The sequence below is a fragment of the Carassius auratus genome, chromosome 5 (genome assembly GCF_003368295.1).
Source record: "Carassius auratus strain Wakin chromosome 5, ASM336829v1, whole genome shotgun sequence".
Lineage (NCBI taxonomy): Eukaryota > Metazoa > Chordata > Actinopteri > Cypriniformes > Cyprinidae > Carassius > Carassius auratus.
In genome coordinates this window covers 5,096,619-5,121,649 of record NC_039247.1, presented here as the reverse complement: position 1 = coordinate 5,121,649, position 25,031 = coordinate 5,096,619, and the positions used below count along the sequence as shown (strand labels likewise).

The window sequence follows — 25,031 nt, the reverse complement described above, 5'->3', positions numbered from 1 at the left end:
GTTTAGCTTAAACCCAATTAAACACACCTGAACCAGCTAAACAAGGTCTTTATAGGCACACTAGAAATCAGACAGGTGTGTTTATGGGATTGGGGCTATCTTCTGAAGGCCAGTGGCGCTCCAGGAAAGAATTTGGACACCCCTGGTGTGGAGTATGTTATGTGGGACACAGAGAAGAGTCAGTTAAGCGCGACCTCTGCTGGTGAAGCTGTGGAACTGCAGACTGACAACATGCGGATGTATGACGTCATCTGAGGCAGATTTTGCTGAACACAGATCAGCATTGAGGACGACTTTTATCAGTAAAGTGCTTTGCACTAGAGTTTGTATAGCGTATGCTACGTCTAATATGCATTGTTTTTTCTAGTAGTGATCTGCCAATGTATATTCATGTATTTGTTAACCATATTATGTAAAAGCGCCATATGCATGCATTTCTTTTTGAGAAAATGTATGCACATCTAACTTCTGTATTATACATTATACATTGACTAAATAATATAGCCCTATCTACATAAACATATTTTCTGGTTTATTTGGCTTGTTGTGAATTAATGATGTAGAGAAATTCTGCCCTTACGCAAATCTGAAAATATCTGACAAATATGGCTTTTTTTTAAATTCTATTTAATTCATTCTTTATTTGTTTGTGTGTGTGGTGGGGTGGGGGTGGTGTCTGTGCAGGAAGGAAAGAAAGAGCACAAATAACCGCATTTTAGCTTGTTTCACTATAAGCATGAGAACATACATGGCAACATGAAAGCTAAATATAGCTGTGGAAAGCCTGCAGTACACAGAAGAGCTTTTCTGTCATGAGTCACGTCCCTCTGATGCCCTGCTGCTCACGCTCCTCATCATCACACTCTTCCTCTTTCTACAGAGTGATATTGATGGAGTACTTGCCTCCAAATCACCATCCCTGTCAATTTGTAGGTACTCATTACGATAGACACTTTTAACTTATGACCTATGGCATCTTCAAAAATGTTTTATATTGGCAAATCAGTGAACACGGTATCAAGGTATTTGGTATTTGTTATTTACCCTGCAGTACTGCGAGTATTGTTAGCTCTTGTATGTTTGCGAATAAAATAGAATAGAATAGAACAGTGGTTTTCAACCTGTGGTCCCCGGCCCCCTAGTGGGCCGCGGTGGTATTGCAGGTGGGCCGCCAATTATTTTCTGTTCATTTGCAGTCCATTCTAGGGCTGTGCGATTAAAAGGAAACGTCCTAAAATCACGATTTGAGCGTGCGCGATTTCTAAATCGCTTTATAGCAGTTTTCCGTGGCCCTGACCTCCCGTAGTATGCTATCTGATCCAATCAGAATGCATTGCGCCTAGCGCGAGAACAGAGACTGGGCATATGCCTAACTCCAGGTTCACACACTGTCTGTGATGCGCCTTTTTTCTGAGCCAATGTTGACGGATCAGAGCGTTCTCACTGCGGTAAAAGGCTAGAAATAAAAATGTGCGAAAATAATTCATGTCCAACACATGAGCATAGAGTGAATTTGTTAGTGAACAGGATGCAGTTTAAGTGAGAGGAGACACGTTTTAAGTGTGAACGAGCAAAGGAAATCTGCGTGCGAACAGAGAGATTCGCACTCGTGCATTATTTTAATGTGCTTTCGCGTTATATTTATGCGCTCTCACTGCTGACTGCAAACACATAGCCTACTGTATACACACTGCAAACACCTGAGGCACCGCTACAATTAATGAGCTCTATGAAGAATGCATGGCAAAAAAGAAAAAAAAGTCCCTGTATACAGGATTTTTTTTTTTTTTTTGCCACAAGTCTATACATTTTTTTACATCTTCACTATAGTGATAATTTTGACTTATGTCTGTTCTAGAGATGTTACAACTTTTTGATAAAGCTCTGATTGGTTTTCTTTTGGAAATATGTTTAAAATTAATCCTGAATGCATTTGTGACTGTAAAAGCATATCGGTGTGTGTCACAATTGCAAAATTGATAAAAAAAATCGCGATAGTTTTTTTTTTTTTTTGTCCATGTTTATTCAATAAATACAGTTTAAAATCTAGCTTCTGAGTACTAAGTTATTAACCCAACAATAGCGGGGTCAGTTAATTTTTTTGAAGTGGGCCGCGCAAACATATGTGTTTGGTTGTGTGGGCCGCGAGTTGAAAAAGGTTGGGAACCACTGGAATACGTAATGTCCAAATGAGAAAATTTCTGTGGTATTATTCAGGAATGAAACTGAGATGTAGTTAATGGGAAATGGAACTATGGTTAGCTGCTCTGTCTGGCACAGAAGCTCTGCAAGGTGAATGGAGATCTCTCAGGATTAGTGGATTGAGAGTGACTGTTCAGTATGAAGCACTCGGCACGCTCTGAATGAACAGAACTGAATGTCCTGTAAAGGACAAATCATAAAAAGCCCATCACCTTCAACTTAACCTTTCTAAGACAGAACTGCTTGCAATTTCACTATCCAGTTAGATGCATCATCCACAACTCCTTCAAAAACAGCCAGAAGCCTTGGAGTTATGATTGATGATCAGCTGAATTTCACATGCTTCACAACTCATTGTTCAAGCTCTTGTCCAGACTGGACAATTGCAATGCTCTCTTGGCAGGTCTTCCAGCCAGTTATATCAAACCTTCACAACTAATCCAGAATGCGGCTGCAAGATTAGTCTTTAACAAGCCGAAAAGAGCGCATGTCACACCTCTTTTCATCAGTCTTGTTGTTTTGTTTTTATTTGTTATAACAAAATTATATGTATTGGTCTAAAAAAAAAGTCTGCTAAATGACTAAGAGCAAATGTCTGGTTGACAGTTTTTTGCATCTTATCCTCATCTCAGCAGGATGGCAGAGAATGTGAAATAATCTCCTGAATCAGGGACGCTCTGCTAGGCATGCCACTGCATACCCTTGAACTGTCATCAGTGAAGCTTAGCGTGTGTTCGTGTGTGTGTGTTTGTGTGTGTGAGTCTTACCATGACTGATTATGAAATCACTTCAGATGAGGATCATGGGGTTTATCTCAGCACCGATGCAGTAGGACGTTATAGGACATGAGAATGAGGAGGGATAGCTGTTCTTCATTACAGTAAAGTGAGACGCTGTATCACTTTACAGATTTAGCTGTAAGATGCATGAGTTGCTACAGTGGTGGTAACAGATATCCTACTATTCCAACATTTCTTCTTCCCTAAAAAGCTTCCCTAAAAAGCTTTTTGTAAGTGATTTACCCTCTACATCACACATTGTGGTTGCAAGAACTTTACTGTAAAAGTAGCAGCATGTTATTTTTTATTTAAATTCACAGGGGGAAAAATTTATGTTTTAACACAACACTAAAATAATGCAACATAAAGAAATAGTTTACCCAAAAGTGAAAATGTACTCACAAGGGATCCGATATTCCTCTATTATATAGCTTTTTTTTTTCAGGGAAAATAAGTGATCTCGACTAAATCTTTTCGCTTCACAAGACATTAATTGATGGAATGTAGTAGTATGGATTACTTGTGGATTATTGTGATGTTTTTATCAGCTTGACTTTATCTCGACTTTATCAGTCGCAGACAAGAATGCATTCTTATTTGAAGCCAAAATAATCACATATCACTTTGAAAAAACTGATTATAGATTCCCAAGTACATACCATTCCTCATCTTACACAACCTGAGAGAGTGTAGCAAGAATCAATCTGACTTGCTTACCAGATTCAGTCTATTCCCACAGGCCTTGAAATCCACAGAGGCAGCATTTCTGTAACTTGAACTCTGGTTTTCGTCATGCCACTTACTCTTTTGTTACCCATTGACTTCCATGAACAAAATACATTTTAACTGAAACTGTATGGCTTTCTTCAAAATTAATTATTTTGTTGTTCCACAGAAGAAGGAAAGTTTTGCTTTTGGGGCTGAACTATTCATTTAAAAAAAAAAGTTGCTCATTTTATCGTCATCAGCCTGAATTTCCTCAACAACCACATAATTTGAAGTATTCATGTCCAGTGCAGGCTGTTTGTTTAAATCCCCGTGTGCTGTATTAGTGATGCTTGCCTTAGCCAACGCCACTAATAAAAGGCCACTTCAGTGTTGTCACCAGCTGTGCCATCCTAAGCAAAAACCTCTCTGCAGAAATTGCTTACAACATCCTTGAGGCCAAACTGGATCTGTGACGTGGAACTAGTTTGCAAGATTCTGCTTCACACAGATAAGAAAGCTCTGTGAAGGAGCAGCCCTATTAAAACCAGACCTTAGTATGCATGAATTCAGGTTTGGCTTTTCATTTGGGCTTTCTGAGCACCTTCTCATCAATGCATTCAGTACTAGAAATTATAATGTGAAACAGCAAGACCACTGTAGCTCAGCCAAGCAGGATTATTATGGTTAATGAAAACCATAAAACATTTTTATTTAATTGACCTTGATGTACTAAAAGAACTACAACTAAATCTGAAATAAAATTTATGAAATCTATGTAGACACACACACATTATATATATCATACATTAAAAATGACAAAAACACAAAACAAAATTAGTAATATTTAAACTAAAATTGAAAAAGAAAAATTAAAAAGAAAAGTTTATTAAAAAAAAACTATAATAGTATCTAAACCACACTAAAATAAGATGCTGCCAAGATGAATGACTTATAAGAAATACTGCAGGTTATGGACTAAACAAAAGAAGAAGCATTGTTTCCAGAATCCTGGATGATTATGATTTACTGACAGCAGTTGCATTTGAGCATTTCACTAGCAGCAGGAGTAAACTGGAAAAGCTGATTGAAAACATTATTTTTTTGCAGATCTGTTTGGTGATGCTTATGGTGCAGTAGAAACACAGCTGTCAAGAATTGTAACAGAGTCAAACAAACTCATGTTCTCAGTAAAGAAATTCTATTTATTGTTCAAAGGAAGTCTGTGGAGAATTACAGCAGTACACAAGACTGAACAGCTGCCTTTATCACATAACACAGTACAGACAAGAATGAGGTCAAAACTTATATGAATAGTGAAATTAGTAAAAAAATCACTATGGCTTCCCAGGTGGTGTGTATGGCTAATTCTTGTGGTTACAGAAGGCCTGAAAATTAAAACGGTCAGGAAAGGGATTTCACTCCTTTTTCTCTGATCAGATCATAAAATGTATAACACCCACTCAATATCAGTAAGAGAAGGATAACAGAGGGAAGAGTTGCTAACAGGCACACACATTTTGACAGATCTGGGAGAAGAGGAGAAAACAGGTCGCAGTAAGACTTAGAAATGTGACTTAATATACAGAGGAACAGACTGTTGAGAAAAAAAAAATAAAGATTAGTGTTATATTTTCATTTGGGTTGCTGAAAAATGGAATACAAACTAAATTGAGAACCTTTTCAAGTCTAGTTTGTATATTTCACAATTCGGTCATTAATTTTATATGTTCTTCAAACCATAAAGACTATAGGAAATGTATGGAAAACCAGTACGAAATATTTCCCTAGATATAATTGCATCCGAGTTTTATTTGTTTTAAATAGCCTGTTCAGGAAGCATTTATAATTGATTCTATATTGATGTCTATATATAAATATATTTCTGTATATATATAATTTTTTTCTGTATATTGTTTTTAAAAATAAATCTATTTAAACCCAGTTGGGTGTTGTTCTACATTTGATTTCCTTTCCAGTTATGTCACCAAAGCTCTCCATGTGTTAAATTCGAAAACTACTAAATTTGTCCCAGTTGGATGTTTGCCTATCAGGCAAACCAGTATCATTCCCTTTAAGGGAAGAGCCAAATCAAACCCAGTATCGATGGTAAATTTAGTGGTATCAGCACCAATGCACTTCCCAATTTATGACATACAATCAAGAGTAATTTGCACTCAAGATGCAAGAGGAAAACAAAATAAACTCACTGGCCCGTGTGAAACTCTGTCTTCACAGTGGGCCGGCGGAGCACAGTTTTAAAGCACCATTTTAACTGTTTGTACATTGTTGCTTGAACTGTATTGTGTGTCCACAAGTTGAACTCTTTAACAACCTCCAATTTTTACACTGTTTGATCTGAGTCTTTTATATATATATATATATATGTATATATACACACGAATTAGCAGAGAAAACGTCCTGAATGAGCTAGTTATGAGATTCACACCACATCATTCAGATGATGCTGGTTTGCTCTCCATCATATGGAACAACACCAAAAACACTTATAGTAGACATATTCATCGAATCTTGATACACTAACACTAAACATCCCTGTCGACTCGTTTGTGAACTCAGTAACTCAAGTCTCTGGGTGAAAGGGTGTTTTTTTTTTCTTTGTAAAGGGGAGAACTTTCAAAATGACAAGACCTATAGAGCAGCCAGCAGAAATATCCATTTATCTAGCCAAACATCTATACTGCTTTTAAAAACAGGATTCTCTTACATATACATGACAGTGTTTATCAGTCAGACCTCTTTATTCGCCGTGGAGCGTTAATGTTCTTCGTTTCATGCACGGTAATTCTTTCCCCTCCTGCGCGCGCGGTTCTCGCTCTGTGCGGTTCAGTCGTCATCCAAGTCGTCGCCCTCCGACTCTTCTCCAGCTCTCCGTTCGTACGCTTTATCTCTGTGCCGCTCCTGGATCTCCTTCATCTCCTCGGCGTAGCGGCAGAACGCTCCGCCGAACTTGCTCCAGGCTTTGAAGGGTATCGTGATAGAGTTTCTGTAACTGGGCTTCACCTCGCTCACCCGCAGAAACACCCCGTACTTGTTGGAGCCCACGTCGAAGAAGAACCGCTTGGAGTCCACCGAGATTGACGTGCCCTCAGGGAGCTCCCCGTAGCCTCCCGCGCCGCCGCCGCCGCCGACCAGCTCCTCGTCGTCCCCGCCGTAGTCGTCGATCAGTTTAGCCAGAGCGTCGCGGAACTCGATGAGACCCTGAGCTGGAAGGGCGATGGTTTGCCCGGATTGCATGCCGCCCCCGGGCACACCTCCTCCGACGCCAAAGCCACCAGGCCCGCGGTTGACGGTCTGACGGATCCGGAGGAACCTCCCCCGCTGGTTCTCTTTCAGATCGAGGTAGTATTTGCGGTTTTCCCTCACTAGGAACTCGCTCTTCAAGGCCCGTCTAGGCCCGCCGTCCTCGCCGCTGGAGGACTGAGCGATCTGCTCCGGGGTGCTGGGTCCGAGCTGTGCGTAGTGCTCGATGAAGTCCCCCAGGTAGTCCCGAAACTCCGCCGCGACAGACATGGAAAGTGTCAAGCGACTTTTGGAGCCCCCAGCGCCGACCTCGGCGATCTTGATGAACCTGCCCTTCGAGTTTTGCTTCACGTCCAGATAGAAGCGCTTGTTTTGGATGTCAAGCCGTTTGGACGCCAGCTCCTGGGTCTCTTGATCCCTCTGGAAAGGCTGGAATCCGCTTCCTCCTCCGCCGCTGCTTCCACCGCGCTCACTCCCGCTATCCCCATCCGCCATCTTCACCATCACCCAGAGCTGCGTTTTTTTTCCCCCACCCGTATTCCATCAGGTCCCGCCTTCGAAGGCATCAGAACGTCGTATGATTGGCCCATAGCTCTTGAACGTCATCTCCTTAGGAACATCTTGGATTCGGCGTTTGACGTGTCAATCATAAATTCGCTTCTCCAATTGGATCGCAATATGTCCGTTATGCGGGTAAACACCGAGTACTCGTTCTCTTTGGTTCACTGGGACTGTCTGTCAATGGATAAAACCCACCCTGTTGTTTTGACAGAACCATTGGCGATTGGTGTACAGTGGTGTCGATAACGTGTTAACACAAGCATTTTATTGCAGATAACACTTGGCCATTCCAACGGTACATAGAGAATACACCTATTACAGTTTTATATCCATTTAAATATACATAGCCTATCAAAACTTCTAAATAAATTTGTCACAGAAAGTTTAAAAGGAGAATATTTTCTCTTTTACAAAATTTTAATAGGCATACTTTTAATTTATAAATTAATAGACAAAAGTTTAATGAGTGTTAAAAAAAAAATTATACAGTTGCCCCAAGATATTTTTTACAATGTCTTTTAGTTTCTGAATAATACCGTTGTCTAGAGTCTACTAGATTAATATAATTTAAAATTGGATTATTATTTTCTTAATAATAATCATTAAACAAATTATTAAAGGGGATAATTTAATGCGATTTCAATTTTTCCTTTCTCTTTGGAGTGTTACAAGCTGTTCGTGAATAGATAAGATCCCTAAAGTTGCAAAGACTAAAGTCTCAAATGCAAAGAGATCCGAGTGGGGGACCTATGACGTCACTCTGTAGGTGAATCATATCTTCCAGAAGAAGTGTATTATATTTTATTTTGAGATATTGGTAAAATTGCAATACATTGTTTAAAGCTATGTATATTATTATTGTGAAATGCTTCAGTAAGTCATAGCCCCGGGGCACAGTGAGGTCTTAATGTGATCTTGGACTCTGGGACGATGGAACCAGAAGTGCTAAAATGCTAACTCGCCTCTGTTTTGTTTTGTTTTTTTGTTTGCCTAGAAAATGACATCATAGCTCCACCACTTTATTCAGAAAGATGAGCTTTGTAAAAAAAACTATGTGTTTCAGAAAGGCAGGGCATAGAGGAGAAACAATAATGTACAATATTTGGAAAATAATATATTTTTTTAACCTTAAACCGCATAAACACATTTCATTACACCAAATACTCTAAATAATGTTCTTTTAGCAACATATGACCCTTTTAAGTCTTCAGAGACTTGCGAAAAAAATAATTGCGAAAAGGGTATACAAATTCAGAAATGTTTACCTTCATGTTTATACATAGCCAGAAAAAAAAAGATACACTGGCAACGTAATGCAAAGTAAATATTTTACAGATAACATAAAAAAAATTGTAGCACTTTACACTAACTAGCACTAGTATATGGCAGTATGAAGATAATTATTTATTTACTGTACAACATGTTTTCTAAGAGCTGGCAAAATCTCTCTGGACCCCTCTTTGAACTGTTGCTGTCTGGCCAGAGCACTGAGCACCGGACATAGGAAAAGTTTCTTTCCTCAGGCCATCTACCTCATGAACAGTTAAATGTTCTCTCCACTGCTCAATAAAACATGCAATACCCAACCATATACTCATATTTATTATATTCATGTTATTGATTTAATATATCTTTCATCTATCCACATTCCCTTGCATAATTTGTCTATAGCACATCTGTACAAACATTATATCCTTATATCTTAGTTTACTGTCTCTTTTGTTTTTGTGACCCTGGACCCAAACCAGTTAATTCACTGGGGTATATTTGTAGCAATAGCCAAAATAACAGTGTATGGGTTAAAAATTATAGATTTTTCTTTTAAGCCAAAAACCATTAGGATATTAAGTAAAGATCATGTTCCATGAAGATATTTTGTAAATTTCCTACTATAAATATATCAAAACTTAATTTTTGATTAGTAATATGCATTGCTAAGAATTCATTTGGACAACTTCAAAGGTGATTTTCTCAGTATTTAGATTTTTTTGCACCCTCAGATTCCAGATTTTCAAATAGTTTTCAAATTTTCAAATAGCATATCGGTCAAATATGGTCTGATCCTAATAAACCATACATCAACGGAAAGCTTATTTATTCAGCTATATAAATTTCAATTTCGAAAAATTGATACTTACTTACACATTTATTTTTACTCACTTATTTTTATTTGGTTATTTGCGTCTTGTCACTTCTCAACCTGACTGTGTCCTGGAAGCTTCTGTGTGTACTTGACAATAAAGCTCTTTCTGATTCTGATATATATAAATTTTTACGCTAACTAGCACTTGCCTTTTTACACATTGTATAAATGTTTTTATGCACAGAAAATATACAACAACGTATATGTTTTTTCATAAGTAAGGGTGTCATATTAGAGGGTCCTTTGCATAATTTTTTTTTCAAAGTCCGACTTGGTGCAAATACATTAGTGCATCTAGTATTATTCCTCGCCGAATTATTATTATCCAAAAATGTTTTAACACTTGATTTTGAGCTCTTGTCGTTTTTGTCAGGTCACTTGGGACTTTTAAACAAAAAGGTTAAGTGCTTTCTGTGAAATTTCAGGCAGTGTCACTGTCAAGTCCCGCCTACGTGCTATCTATCCGCACAACGATGGGGGATGGTAGACGCAGCTACATGACGATTTCTCATTGGCCTTCTCAAAATTCGAACCAACAACAGACGTTTTGATTGGCTGCTTCCACCGCTCGGTGTGCCTCTAGTGTTTGCTGCTGAACGGGGTTTATTGTTCCTCCGAGTCAAGAGGCGAAATAGATTGTAGATAGACCTCCCCGGATCCCATTCAAAGTAATACTTCGCTGAAATGGTATGTAATTCTTAAGTACTGGTCTGTATAAGTGTTTTCTGTAACGAGAAATATCCCTCCTTTTTGTTTTAGAGCTTAGTTGTCGTCTTTTTTTTAAGATTCTGCGCTAGCTCTCAGCTAACGCTGGTTGGATTTTGCTCTTGCTAGCTCGCGGGAGTACGTTAGCTCGTGCTTCTAGCCGTTGTGTAGTCACTATTTATTTAATCACGACGTATATGGTCTAGGTTTAAATGACTAACGTATTGAGCCTGGCTATCGTATTAATTTGAACGGTTTTGTTGATATAACGGTCGCAGCTGTTGTGAAATTTCTCCGAGCAGGATGGCTAAGCTAAACTATCCATCAGCGGCAGCGTGGAGCTCGCTCGCGATCAGTTCATATAAACTTTATTTACAATAACTATATAGTTCTTCAGAGACCAGCGATTCCTGAGAATTGCGTTATACATTATTTGCGCGCGTGCGTGTGTAGGTTAATGTCAGAAACACTGATAAGCTGATCAGTTTTAGCGTGACAGACAGTCATATGAGCGGGAGATTTACCTGCTTTAACATGCTCTTATTCGACTAATTGGCGTTCATTGCAGTGGCAGATGGCACTGCTTAAAGATTTTAGGTAAACTTTAATTCATTTCGAAAGAAAAGCAGGATTGCATTCCTAATGGATGTTTTAACCATACCTTCTGGGCGGGAAATGGTGCATATTGCCAAGATAAGTGGAGTATTTTATCCAAACCCGGAATTTTGTTGTTGTTGCACGTTGTGTTAAGAGCTGAAGTATTCCGGGTTGTTACTCGGGAGTAATACTCGAGTAATACATTAATAATAAATGTTTTGATTACTTGCACAATAGTTGACACACTTAACTATAACAGTTAATATTTTTAAATGTAAAAGGAAGGAAAATGATTATTTATTTTGTAAATATACTATTTATTATTAAAGTATTTATTATTCTGCAACATTAAATTTGCTACTAAATCTTTAGTTTTTGTCAGTAAAATGGTTACATATATTCTGCAAATGTTATTTTTACATAATTTAAGAAAAAATTATTCAGTTACATTTTTTTTATGAACTGTTACATTTTACATATGAAATTAAATATTTAATACTTTCTTTTCTGTATGTGAAATTCGTTTTTATTTTTCAATATGCTTTAAATATACTGAAGGAAATTCAAATGGTGACATACTGTTACTGATTATTCTGATTGCTTTGTGCACTGAAATGCTTGAATGTGTTTGTATCTGAGTCCATGTATTGTTTTGTAGGCAGGAGGAAAGGCAGGTAAAGACAGTGGCAAGGCCAAGGCAAAAGCAGTGTCTCGCTCCCAAAGGGCTGGACTTCAGGTAAGCCTCTTTTTTGGTGTGTGTGTGTGTGTGTGTGTGTGTGTGCTGTTTTTTTTTTTTTTTTGTTTGTTTGAATATCCATTTGTTAGATGTCCTTCAGTCAGATGGGTGTAGTTGAGGAATTTTTTAGGTTGCAATTATCAAAGAAAATGTCAGATACTACTTTCTAAGGCAATTCATATCTGAAATTTGTAGTTCCCAGTGGGTCGTATCCACAGACACTTGAAGACCCGCACTACAAGCCATGGTCGTGTGGGAGCAACAGCAGCCGTCTACAGTGCAGCCATCCTTGAATATCTCACAGCTGAAGTAAGATTCTGTGCCACTCACCTTCAAAACTGCAAAAGAAAATTAGTGTAGCATGCTACTAATTGTTTAATTCTTGTTGTAGGTTTTGGAGTTGGCAGGAAATGCTTCAAAAGATCTGAAGGTGAAGCGTATTACTCCTCGCCATCTACAGCTGGCCATTCGTGGAGACGAGGAGTTGGACTCCCTCATCAAGGCAACCATTGCTGGTGGTGGTATGTTGGAGTTTAATTTCTTCATGTGCTGATTGCAAACATGCTGCCCTCTTGACAAATGAGGATGTTAAGCACTTGTATATTTGCTGACTTCTTGCAGGTGTGATTCCTCACATCCACAAGTCCCTGATTGGTAAGAAGGGTCAGCAGAAGACTGTGTAATTGCCGTCGGGGTCGCTATGCTGACATGGACTCAAGGATTTGCGTTTGGGATGTTTGACCAGATCGGCTTGTTCATCCATTCTCTCTTCTTTTTTTTTTAAGTTAATATTAATGTTATACTAGCTAACCACAAGTGATTTGTAGAGTTTTGTGTTAATGTTATACTGCCAAAACTAGAATGAATGGCAAATAAGCCCCGCCCCCATCAACCCAAATGTCAGGTATTTCAGAGAGAGACAAACAGGAAGTGTCTGATCTTTCCTGCCGTGACTGTGGAATTGTTTGTTGAATTGGCCAGAGCTATGGAGCTGTTTTATACTGAAAAACGGAAATGATAAAAACCTTTTATACAAAAAAAAAATTTTGTTTGTTCTTTTGTGTGTTGTCTTCCTCTGCACATAACAAAAATATGAAAGACAATTACATTTAAACTATAGAGAGAGATAAACTTAAATCTACTTTTAAACATAGAAGCGCACCTTTACATGTTCAATTCTTTTTTTCTTTGAATAAATACAGTGCTCATTTAATTTAAGTACGTTTATTTTTCCACACCTGTATGTCTAAGAAATTTAAGATTAATATTAGTTTACTGAAGAGTGTTGGTTAGTGTGATTAGTGTAGCCTGTATGCACTGTAACTCGCTTTGGATAAAAGCGTCTGCTAAATGCATTAATGTAAATGTGTGCATTTTATAATTGCACACGGACTGTCGTCTGGGCCGTTTTAAACCGTCGTCAAAAAAAAAAGGATCACAGTGTGATTATGGTTAAAAGTCTGAATGTTAAACCAGCGGATCATCCGACCACGTAATAAACCATTCCAATATTTTTTTGTGATATTTTAAAAAAATGTCAAGAAGTGTGGACGTTAGGTGGCGATCAAAGACCACATAGTCGTCGCGAATCACTTTGAATTCTCTAAATCTCATATTTGCGTGGGGGGATATACCTGTGAGTCTAAAATAAATACATAATTAACTTCACCGTGCATTTAACAAGACATTTCGATAACAGCACTCGTGTGTGCAGTTGACCGAACCAGATCTGTTGTTTAAAGCATTTTTCACTCGGAAATACACAAATCCCCCAAGTGTTTTATTCTGGATTTTCTGCATAACCTTTAGTATGTTTACACACAGTCAGACATGTTCTAGAGAGTTGACCGATGCACAAGCACCGATTTATAGCTCATCCAGTGTCATTTGTCCACATTAACCCTTTAGGTACCAAATTAATCTAAATGAAGTCTGTGTAGCATCACAAAACTAAAAAAATCATACAGATGCAGAATGATGGTTTTAAATGTCCCATACAGCTGCAGCAAGGTTAATGGTGTTAATCTGACCATGCAGCGCGTGCTTGTGTGTGTGTTAGACCTCACTGTTCTGCTGCGTCACGTGTCATATTGAACAGATTTAACCTGGCTGGGAATTAAAACAAGATCTCCCACACGACTGCAGGCTTTGGGTTATGGGACATCTGCAATGCAGAAGCCTATATATAGCAGAGAGATGGAGGAGAGCAATGGAGGGAGGGGGCTGAGGACAAGATACAGTATTATCAATGGAAAAGTTCCCAGTCCCACAAATATTATTCAGTACTGCAGGTTTTCAGTGCTAGAGTAATTGCACTGGTAAACATCACCAATTTCCAGTAAAAATATCACCATGGAGATATATTTTTGTAGTTGTTATAATGCATAATGAGTTTCAAATTGGTGATTAAACCATGTATTAATATGAAAATTGTGCATATATATATATATATATATATATATAATTAATAATAAATGTCCTTATCGTGTGCCCTTGTGTTTATTGCTTAGTTTCCGCTGTTACTTCAGCAATGAATAAATATCTCATTATTATTTAGTGAAGTGAAGTGACATGACATTCAGCCAAGTATGGTGACCCATATTCAGAATTCGTGCTCTGCATTTAACCCATCAAAAGTGCACACACACAGCAGTGAACACACACACACACTGTGAACACACACCCGGAGCAGTGGACAGCCATTTATGCTGCAATGCCCGGGGAGCATGGTTTCAGTGCCAGGGTTAGGAGTCAAACTATCCACTAGGCCACAACTTCCCTTTATTGATTTATTATTTTCCTCTACATTTGAATGTGTAATCATAACCGTTAATGTTCACTGAGATTATTTCTGGCACATAATCATTACTGAGATGAAGCTGTCTTTAAATAATTTAGCTGCATGAAATATTTCAGGACTTCTTTTAGCAGGAAATGGATATGCTTAGTCAGAGTACTCTACATTTGAGTCGGTGGTTGACCATCTGCAAAATATGTTCACCATACAATGCGGTAAAATATTTTTAAGTAATGACCACTAAACTTTATTTATGTGTTGTGCCAGTTACTTCTTGCATTAAGAAATCATTTAAACAAAAATCAATAATTCCATGTATTTACATTTTTATTGCAGAAAAAAGCCATGAGAAGTCAGAAAATGTGCAGTCAGCTTGTAATTGTGACTGACAAAATAATGACAATGATATCCCTTATTTACAGGTCTGTTCAAAATTTTGGGGTCAGTAAGATATTTTAATGTGTTTGAATGTGTCTCTTATGCTCATCAAGATTCAATTTATATTATTACATTTATAAAATGTTGTGAAATATATTTTTGATAAATAGTTAAAGTCACAAGAACATAATTTATTTGAAATAGAAATCTAACATTACGAACATTTTTACAGTCACTTTTGATCAATTTAACATCCTTACAAAGTGAAAGTTATAATAGATAAAGATAATAATAATAATAATAATAGTAAAAATCTTACTATATTGTATGCTATTTTTTTTATAAAGTATTTAATGTACATGAATGTGTTACTGTAAGTAGAACTACCCAACTACAGCGCACTAAACATTCAATGCAAATCATTCAAAGGTTATGATAATCCTGTATGACTCTCTCAGAGGCAAATGAGAGGAATCTCATAGGGAATAGACAAATAATAAGAATCACCCACTGTCACAGTGTGATTGTGTGTGTCGATGTTAAATTATGCATCTATGCTAGATGCATAATTTATAAGCTATATCTAGTTCCTAAGGTAATAAAATACACCTCAGTCTAAATCAGGGGTGGGGAACATTGATCCTGGAGGGCCTGTGTCCCTGCTGAGTTTAGCTCCAACCCTGAAAAAAAAACCTACCTGTATTCTGAAGACCTTGATTAGCTTGTTCAGGTGTGTTTGATTAGGGTTGGAGCTAAACTCTGCAGGGACACAGGCCACCCAGGATCAGTGTTCCCCACCCCTGGTCTAAATCCTACAAAAACAAATTCTAAAGCCTTTCATGTTATCTGCACTACATCTAACTATCCATTCCTACTAAATACAAATGTATAAACAGAATAAACCATGGTACTAAATGATTAGCCTACCATATTTATGATCCAGTTAATCAAATCTTTGAAGAAAATGGTACTATAAATATCCATAAAAGCATGACATTGCCATAGTTTTTTATAGAATTCATTTAGTTGTTCATGTTCATTCATCTCCTTCAGTCAGTTAAATGATCCATTCATGTCTGAGCCTAAGTCTTACTGATTTGTAATCTTAAAGCAACACTGTAGTTTTTCGACCTTCACTTCCGGAGACAGCAAGTGAAGCAGAATTTGGATTCGGACGTGCCTGGATGCCTTTCTGCATTGGAATGCTGCTTCTGAAGGCAGCACTTTAGAGCTTTTGGACGCAGCCTCTGGCTGGAGTTACCCAAAAGCTAAATATTCACCTTTTTCTGGCCATAAAAATTAGCACGGCCATTTGTAAATTCTTTTGGTCTAGCTTCTGGTCTCATCTGCGTCCACCTACTTTTAGCTGTACAGAATCATGATGTACTGTATACTGTGACATTATTTACGACTAACAGACAATTGCACTTATCAACAACATAGCGAAACGGAGCACAAGTTAAATGGTGTTGCCTTAAACTTCTGAAAATATTATTGATTGGCAAGATGAGTATAACTATGAAAATCTCATTCAGCTCATTCTAAAGCTTTCACTTTTACTACATTTACAGTTGCTTGAGCATAATCAAATTCCCTTTGGTAATATCCAGTCATTTGAAAAGGAATCATGCAAAAAAAAGATCCCCTCAAAGATTTGCAATGCTGACCAATGAAATCTACTTTATTAAGTGACCAAAGTGACCTTCATTGCAAAACATCATTGGCCCTGTCCCAGTTTGCACACTTCACATGCACTTGTCTGTTAAGTCCACCAAGATCGTAGGGCACTATCAGAGTTTCCTATCCCTGCCATAGGCCCTCTGTTCCATTCAGAAGGGCTCACCCCTATGCCCTAACTCCCTCAGAGGAGTTACCCACCGGAGCGAGAGCTTCAAAGGGATTCAGAGGGTTATGGAAGGTTGCTTGAGGTTTCTATGTGCCCTCGATGTATACTTCTGCCGAGCCTGCACTGAGACAAGGCAGACTTCAGTCAAAGTGGCATTATGTACGGTGGCCGAGAGAGCTCAACGCGCCGCAGATTGCAAAACACATAACAAATTGAAAAAACACCAGCAAATAAAAAAAAAACATCTCCATCAGTTTGACAACACAAGAGCTGCAAATCATTCACAGCACATGCATATTAAGAAACGCTGCAAATTATCACAACACATGTATATAACGAAAAGCGCTGCAAATAGCACTGACCACAATGGAAATGTTTCAAGAAGACTTCAAAAAGTGTCAGACCCGGCTTGGATTTGCTTATTGTTCAATGGCTACTGGTCAGTGGAGTTGTTGGTGAATTGAAAGGTGAGGGGGGGTTTTTTCATGGTGTTTTTTTAACACCATGATTCCTTTATCTTTTGGATATTATTAGCCTAAATAAGCTGAATAATTACATGATTAAATGTAAAAAGTTACTTAAGATGGCTAACTTTTTATATCCTCAGCTAAATATAATTTCAAGGTTAATGAAAATAAATTTGCAATGCTTCATTAATTGTTTCTTAATTTGCATGTGTTGTGGTGATTTGCAGCGCGTTTCGTTATATGCATGTGTTGTGATGATTTTGCAGCGCTTTTCATTATATGCATGCTTCATTTGCTGATGTTTTTTCAACTTGCATGTGTTTTCTTAAGTTGCAGAGTGTTGAGCTGTCTCGGCCACCGTAATTATGTCATGAAAGTGGACTCTGAGGAGGACCGTGAGGTTTAGGGTGTGTTTTGAGACATTTGCCCAAACTGCAAACTTTTTCCTGGCTTTGTTGTCATTTTTAGCAGCCATCTATCTCTACATTGAAGACAACTGACCTGCTTCTTTAAAAAAAAAAAGTAATAGCATTTATATTTGTTTGCTTACCTCCCACAATTGCCAAGTGACAATTATTTGACTGTAGTTTCTGGATAGTGTGTGTATAGGTGCGTTCGTTTGATATAACACATCGATCGGAGACAAAGAGGCAGTGTATGGTACATTTAGTTGATAAATGGTTTTATTTGGCTTTAGGGGAACATCACTGTATCAGTTAGCAGCCATACAGTTAAAGTGTCTTCACTCCCGGACCATCTCTGAAACAGTGCTGAGATGCAGAAAACATGAGGACTCTTTTAAGCAGTTTAGATTCATGATTAAGGCATTTACGTACATTTTTACACACATCAAGCAAATCTATCCCACCCCCTCATATTGTCAAGCTCCAAGTGAATCAGGCCATGCAAACTGAACCTCCTCTTGACTGATTCATTTCATGAATGATCTGTACTTTTTCACATTTGTTTCTATCACATTTTTGGAAATCTTGCTTTTCCTTCCTTTTAGTCTTTTAAATTTGCTGCAAAAATTAGGTCAAATCTCGCAGTAAATTTGCTTTAATATCACCATTTCCACAGTTCACCAATTTCCTCCAAGCTTTGATAAAACATTTCTACAATTCTGGTAAACACAGAACTATATTCTGTGGCCAGACATTAAACTTTGTATATGCACAAAGGTTTATGTAAGAAGAAATATTTAAGGGTTAATATCCCTTCACATTGGCTGTTGGTGTGACTGTCTATGACCCCTCTGCCCTCTCTATTGCCTGCCTTTCACCTGCAGGGAGAGAAGAGAGCTGGATCCATCACCACCAGCTGCAGCGCTGCAGACAAACACGGCTGTTTACAGTGCTTCTTGAAGCAGGAAAGCTCTTGTGTATACACACACACACACACACACACACACAACAACAACAAACTTATAATAATGTACACAGACTCATGCTTTTTTTCAGTTGGGGTCCAGAGCATGCCCAGATCATATTTAAGCCAAAACAAATTTGTGCCTAAAGAAAATGTTACTGTATTTTGGTATAAAAATGTCAAGACCTACAACGAAACCAAGACATATAACGAAATTCAAACACAAAGCAGAAACACAAAAATAAACGGGCTAAACACAGGAAACTTTTACACATTTTAGAAGGAAACCATGCCACGGATTAGAAAGAAAATTTTGGAAAGAGACACTGGGAAAGAGAGAATAAGAAATATACGTAAAGAGATCAGGATGGAGAGGAAGATTTACTTCAGAAACAGAGATCCGCTCCAGCAAGAATGAATCGATCAAGAGGAGGTCATTTTTGAACACAGGAAGGAATAGAGGGATATTTAGCAGCAATCGTCTCTAAAGCGTCAGAATCTATATTACAGAAGGATTTTCCCAGGCTACAGAAGCACAATGCACTCTTCTCTCCCAAATCTAAAAGCTGAAACCCTCCCCAAGAAACCCATAAATATTTAATCTTTTATCTCATCTACCTCGTTGAACTCCATGCCGCGTCGTTCGCCGTGCTGTGACCAGTGCAATTAAGCAAACCATAAATGGATGGACGGATGCATTCATTAATGTTCAAAAATGCTTTGCATGAGAATGTGAATGAAACATTCTTTCCCCTATGAGTGAACTTATTTAAATGAACTTTCAATCATGTGGGTATAGATGCCCTTAAATTGCTGGAAAATTGCTGTGCTAGGCTCGTGACATACATTCAGGACTCAAGTGAAATCTATATATAATGGATTTGCTTTTGCTCTATGAATAATTACCTCTTCCAAGTCCAAACTCATTTATTTTTTTAAATCAAATAGCACCGAGAGGTTGGAACCTGCAAACTTGGTCCGTTTTGCACCGATTGCCTGTGCATTTGGATCACCTTTCCTTGTGCTGTCATGCACTACTGGCAATAATGGCACATGAACACCAAGTGTGACTAGGGTCTTTGCAGTCTTGATGTGAAAAAGTAACATTTTGCCATCATTTACACTCCCTAATGTCATTTTGAGACCATATTATTGCCTTTACATTAGTGAAACACAAAGACTGGCTTAAACGTAAAGTTCTTATGTTCCATACAACAGAAGTGCATGATGGTTTTTACTGCCAACCCCCACCCAAAACAAAACAAGAAAAGTGGTCCATATGAAGTAGCAATGTGATCTCACTTGCATTTGCATTGAATAATAAAAATTAAGAAATGGCCCTTTTTTCCTGCTAGGTCTTGACCCAAAAATGAAAAGTCTTTATAACCTTTTCTGGATCTTTTAAGTTTAAGTTACCTGGACTGACCAAAGTCTAATGGTTTTAGAATGACAGACTAAATGATGACAACATTTTCATTTCCGGGTGAACAATCAGTTTACATTTTAATAGCAAGTGAGATATGAAGTTTATATTTCAGATGTTACGCCACACAGATACAACTTCAGATGACTTGCACAAATTGCACAAACAATAATTATGATACTTGAATGAGCTCGGAAGTTTACTCATCATGCACTTCTGTTGTATTAAAAAACACAAACTCCAACTTTCTGCCAAATATCTCTTTTTGAAAGACAGTAAATGATGACAAAATTACCATTTTTGGCTGAACTACTTCATATACTATCTGCACAGATGCTGTTTAATCTCTTGAGTGCTATACAGAAAACTAGCCAGCCTTCCATTTACTGACTCGTTGCTTTTCCTGCAGAGATCCTGATACATCAGTAGATGAAATCAGCCATAACTAGTGAAATGAAAGTGTAGATGGGTGGATGACTTTAGTGTGGTGGTGGTGGTGTTGTGTGTTGATGTGAATTTGGCAGAGGGCCAGAGAGGTAAGGAGGACACGGAGTGTGAGTGAGTGAAGTATAGCAGTATAGCAGATCGGAGATAGTACGCAGCTTTACTTGCTCTTGACCTCAGCAGCCTTTTCACCCTTTTCACTCTTGCTGTCTGCCTTATTGCTATCGCTCTTCTTCTCCTTTTCCTTCTCTTTCTCCTTTTCCTTTTCTTTCTCCTTCTCCTTCTCCTTCTCATTCTCTTTCTGTTCCTTTGGGATTTTCTTTTCCTCCTTTTCCTTCTTCTCATCTACTTTTTCCTTTTCCTTCTCATCCTCCTGTTCTTCCTCCTCCTCTTCCTCCTCGCCTCCTTCTTCCTGTTCTTCTCCTTCCTCGGCCTCCTCTCCTTCCTCTCCTCCCTCCTCCTCTCCTTCTTCTTCTTCCTTCTCCTCCTCCTCCTCTTCTTGCTCTTCCTCTTCCTCTGTTTCAGGCTTGGCTTCGACCTTTCTGTAGGTGCTCAGAGCATAAGTGCGGCTCGATGGATAAGAGTAGGCAGACTGCATTATGGCTCCGCCCACTGAGCTCAGACGGCATTCCTCACCTTCCAGCAACTTCCTGTTGGGAACGACCATATATGGATAAATATGGAACACTGATAAAAGACACTAAAAGATGATTACATCAAATGCAAATAGTTTTGAGTCTGACCGGTAGGCTGCGATCTCAATGTCCAGTGCCATCTTGACATTCAGCAGGTCCTGGTATTCGCGCAGGTGGCGGGACATCTCACCTTTTGTGCTCCTCAGAGCAGATTCCAGCTGCTGAATAGTGTCCTACAGAGCAAACAAGACTTTTATGTCTCCAAAAGCACAATTCTGATAGGACATCTAATGCATTTCTTTTGAAAAACCATTAGAAAATGTATATTATTACATATATGTTTATAATAATAAAATTTGAAAAATTAAGAATAGGAGCAAATGTACTAGTGGCCACTAATGTATGTATGCACTCACCTGTAGCTCGCCGATCTCGTTGTTGTGGCGGTCCTCCATGTCCGCCAGCTGTCTCTCTAAGGCCTCGTTATGGGCCCTCAGGGCCTCGATCTCCAGCGTGCGGGCCTGCAGCTGTCGGCGGTACTCAAACAGCTCATCCTTGGTCTGCTTCAGAGCGTCGTTGTTGCGCACCGCTTGCTCAGTTACAGTGGTGAACTTGGAGTGGTACCATTCCTCCGCCTGCTGCTGGTTCCGGGCAGAGAGAGACTCGTACTGGGCACGAATGTCCTTCAGGGCCACAGCAAGGTCAGGCTTACTGACGTCCATCTCAACAGACACCTGAGAATGAAAAACAGTCAACAAACTAATTGTTAAAATGTATCATTATAATATCAGATTTAGGATTAATCTAACATTAAAATATAAATCTAATGCTAATAATCGAATAACTCTAATATACAGCCTGATCTTATAAATATTGATAGGTTGTTGACAGCCAAAATAGGATTTACACTACCATCCCAAAATTTGAGATTTTTTCAATATTTAATTTATACTTTACTTAATACTTTTGCAAAGGATGAATTAAATGAATCAAAAGTGACATTTATAATGTTTCAAAAATGTTCTATTTCAAAGAAATACTGTTCTTAAAAGAATACTTGAAAATGTATCACAGTTTCCACAAATATATTAAGACGCACAACTGTCTTCAACATTGATAATAATGAAGAAATGTTTCTTGAGCATATCAGAATGATTTCTGAAGGATCATGGGACACTAAAGACTTAAATAAATTACATTTGACAATATTTTAAAAAAGAAAACAGTTCTCCTGAAACTTTTCAATGGTGTTGAATACCATAAATAGTCTTTAGTTCATAACATAGACTAGTATTGATCTGGTTTGGAAACAGCAATTTAGTTGCTGATTCATTATTAATTTCTAATGAATAATTACTTCCCTTAACAACTCGATTACATTTGAGCTAAAGGGAAAGTAAATTACAGCTATACATAAAGTATAAATATGAGACATTCTGTAAAGATGCTCAAATGTGTCAGTGATCATTTGAATATACTGATACATAAACAGGTTTCCAGTGAATGTAATCAATAAACCAATGTCCATCAGGTAGTGAAGTTGCACTGGCAGTGGAAAAGCAGTAGAGCTGATATATGCTGTGCTAATGTTGGCCATGGCACATTTAATCAGTCGTTGAGTGTAATGTGTGGTAATGAAGTTTTGAGCCCTTGGGGCTGCGGGCTGGAGTGCAGACTCAGGGGTTTTAATGCACAATGAAAGATGAAGCTGCCTGAACACTTTCACGGGATGCAACAGCAATTCATCAACCACACGCAGAGAAAAACAATCAGTGCATGGTGAGCATCAGCTTACATCAGTTACATTCAAATTTTTTATTTTCAGATAGAACACTGAAAAGAAGTTTATTACTTTTATCCAAGATATTTTTAAATGAAACTCAGCTGGAAATGTTATCTACTGTAGTATAGAAATAGTCTCAGAAGTAGCTGGGGGAATCTAAAGTGAGGCAGTTCCTCTCAAGGACGCTGCAGTGCGGGGTCCTGCTGCTCTCTGCAGCCACACCTAAAATCCTGCGCTACTGCATCCTCATCTGCCATTGGCAAGAGGTAAGGAAGTTTAAACATCCCATCATCGACAACCTTCTTTTAACTCTTAATACATTTCTCCCTCTCTAAGTACTTGTTCTTGTCTTGGTCTGATTCTCTAGATGTTAAAGTTGCACGAGAGAAGGGACTGGCATTATAAATGCACGTTCTGATGGTGCAGTGCAGGGTCGGATTCTCAATGTCGGAGCTGCAGTGCTGTAAATTCTCCCAGACACACACCGCCCTCAATGACACTGCACAGTCATGATACGCAAACCCACACTATGAGTTATTAATAAACATAGCATTTCACTGCATTTTTTTAATACAAAGTTTTTACATGCTTTTCATAATCATATCTTTTCAAATAAGTTTTTATCATACATAGTAAAAAGTTGCTAGCTTATAAAGTTATTTCTACCTTATATGACCTTTAAATGACTTTAACTGATGTAAAACAGTGTAGTCAGGTTGATTCACTCATATTAAATATAAAACTATAATATAAATATAATAATTTAAATAGAAACATAATCATATTTAAAATAATAATCATGTTTAAATAAAAGGACATTTTTGTTTCCTGACAAAACATTTGCCAATATATACCATGTTAGCAATTACCAAACCATCTAAAACATGAAATATCTGTCTTAACCACAACTTGTTAGATTTACAGGAAGTTGATAAAAGTTTAATTCCCATAGATTTGCATCTTTAAGCCACTGCATAAATCACACTGTCATGAATGACACTGCAAGACAGTAATATGAGATATTAATGACCATGGTACATCAAAACATATTTCTATGCTTTCCATTATTCTTCTCAAATTACTGAATTTTTGCAGATAGTATCTGAAGCATATTTTAGAATAATTGACAAAGATTTTTATATAGTGATTTCAGTTACATCTAAAGCATATGCATCATTTGGCTTTGCATGATTTTAATAATTTTATTTCTATGCTTCTTTTCTATCCAATCTTTTTATTTTATTATATGTTAACTATAAAGTGTTTAGGTTTCTCATACCTGGCTGGCCTGAAGCGACGCCTGTAACTCCTGCATCTCCTCCTCGTGCACTTTCCTGAGGAACGCGATCTCATCCAGCAGGGACTCAACTTTCTTCTCGAGCTCCAGGCGGGACAGGGTGGCGTCGTCCACGTCCTTGCGGTATCCCTTCAGGCTGTTCTCGGCCTCTTCCCGCAGTCGGGTCTCCTCGTCCAGCTTCTCCTTGACGCGCTCCAAAGCCTCGTTCATCTGCACGCAGTCCAGGTGCATCTGGCTCTTCTCGTGGGTCAGATCCTCGACGCGCGCGCGCATCTCGCGGATCTCCTGCTCGTAGAGGTCGTGCAGGCGCGACGGCTCGTTGTGGCGCTGGCGCAGCAGCGCGACCTCCGCTTCCAGAACTTTGTTGTGTTGCTCGAGGTTGTGCACCTTCTCGATGAACGTCACGAAGCGGTCGTTCAGGCCCTGCAGCTGCTCCTTCTCGTTGGTGCGGATGATCTTCAGCTCGTTGGTGATTGCGGTGGTCTGCGTCAGGTCCACGTTGTCCTGCATGGACTGGAAGCCGCCGCCGCGGCTGGATGCGAGTTTGGTCCGGTAACTAGAGGAGGTAATCATGGGGGATGGAGAGCCGTAGGTGCGGTGCTGCTGCTGGGGTCCAGAGCGGTAACTCACCGTCACCCGGGACGGGCTGCTGCCCACGGGGACGCGCCGTGGCGCATCTCCAAAAATCTTCCTGTAGGAGCTGCTCGTGTACATGTCGCCGGAATAACTCATGCTGAAATGGTCGAGATCACAGACCGAGTGAGTGAAGTATGTGGATGTGAGAAGACAGAGAAAGACAGAAAGAGAGAGAGAGAGTGCCAGTCGGGATGGCACACCGGCATCTTTTATAGGCTGAGACCGCGAGCATCATCTGACGCAGGGGCGGTGGTACAGGGGGAAA

At 38.7% G+C, this 25,031-nt stretch overlaps 3 protein-coding genes across 3 annotated transcripts; 1 reads left to right on the top strand and 2 right to left on the bottom strand.

Annotated features, from left to right (window-relative positions):
* Nucleotides 1–4,870: 4,870 nt before the first annotated feature.
* purba (purine-rich element binding protein Ba) lies at nt 4,871–7,484 on the bottom strand. Its single transcript, XM_026245142.1, has one exon. The coding sequence runs from the start codon at nt 7,452–7,454 to the stop codon at nt 6,534–6,536; it is 921 nt and encodes a 306-aa protein (XP_026100927.1). The 5' UTR covers nt 7,455–7,484; the 3' UTR covers nt 4,871–6,533.
* Nucleotides 7,485–10,191: 2,707 nt separating this feature from the next.
* Nucleotides 10,192–12,736, top strand: h2az2a (H2A.Z variant histone 2a). The gene is made up of 5 exons (XM_026245138.1): nt 10,192–10,341; nt 11,615–11,692; nt 11,888–12,001; nt 12,084–12,213; nt 12,314–12,736. Exons 1-5 carry the CDS (start codon nt 10,339–10,341, stop codon nt 12,373–12,375), a joined length of 387 nt encoding a protein of 128 aa, XP_026100923.1. The 5' UTR covers nt 10,192–10,338; the 3' UTR covers nt 12,376–12,736.
* A 5,109-nt stretch (nt 12,737–17,845) lies between these two features.
* On the bottom strand, nt 17,846–25,031 carry neff1 (neuronal intermediate filament family member 1). The gene is made up of 4 exons (XM_026245131.1): nt 24,113–25,031; nt 21,467–21,784; nt 21,159–21,283; nt 17,846–21,065 (listed from the first exon to the last, which is right to left on the bottom strand). The coding sequence occupies exons 1-4, from the start codon at nt 24,860–24,862 to the stop codon at nt 20,576–20,578; spliced, it is 1,683 nt and encodes a 560-aa protein (XP_026100916.1). The 5' UTR covers nt 24,863–25,031; the 3' UTR covers nt 17,846–20,575.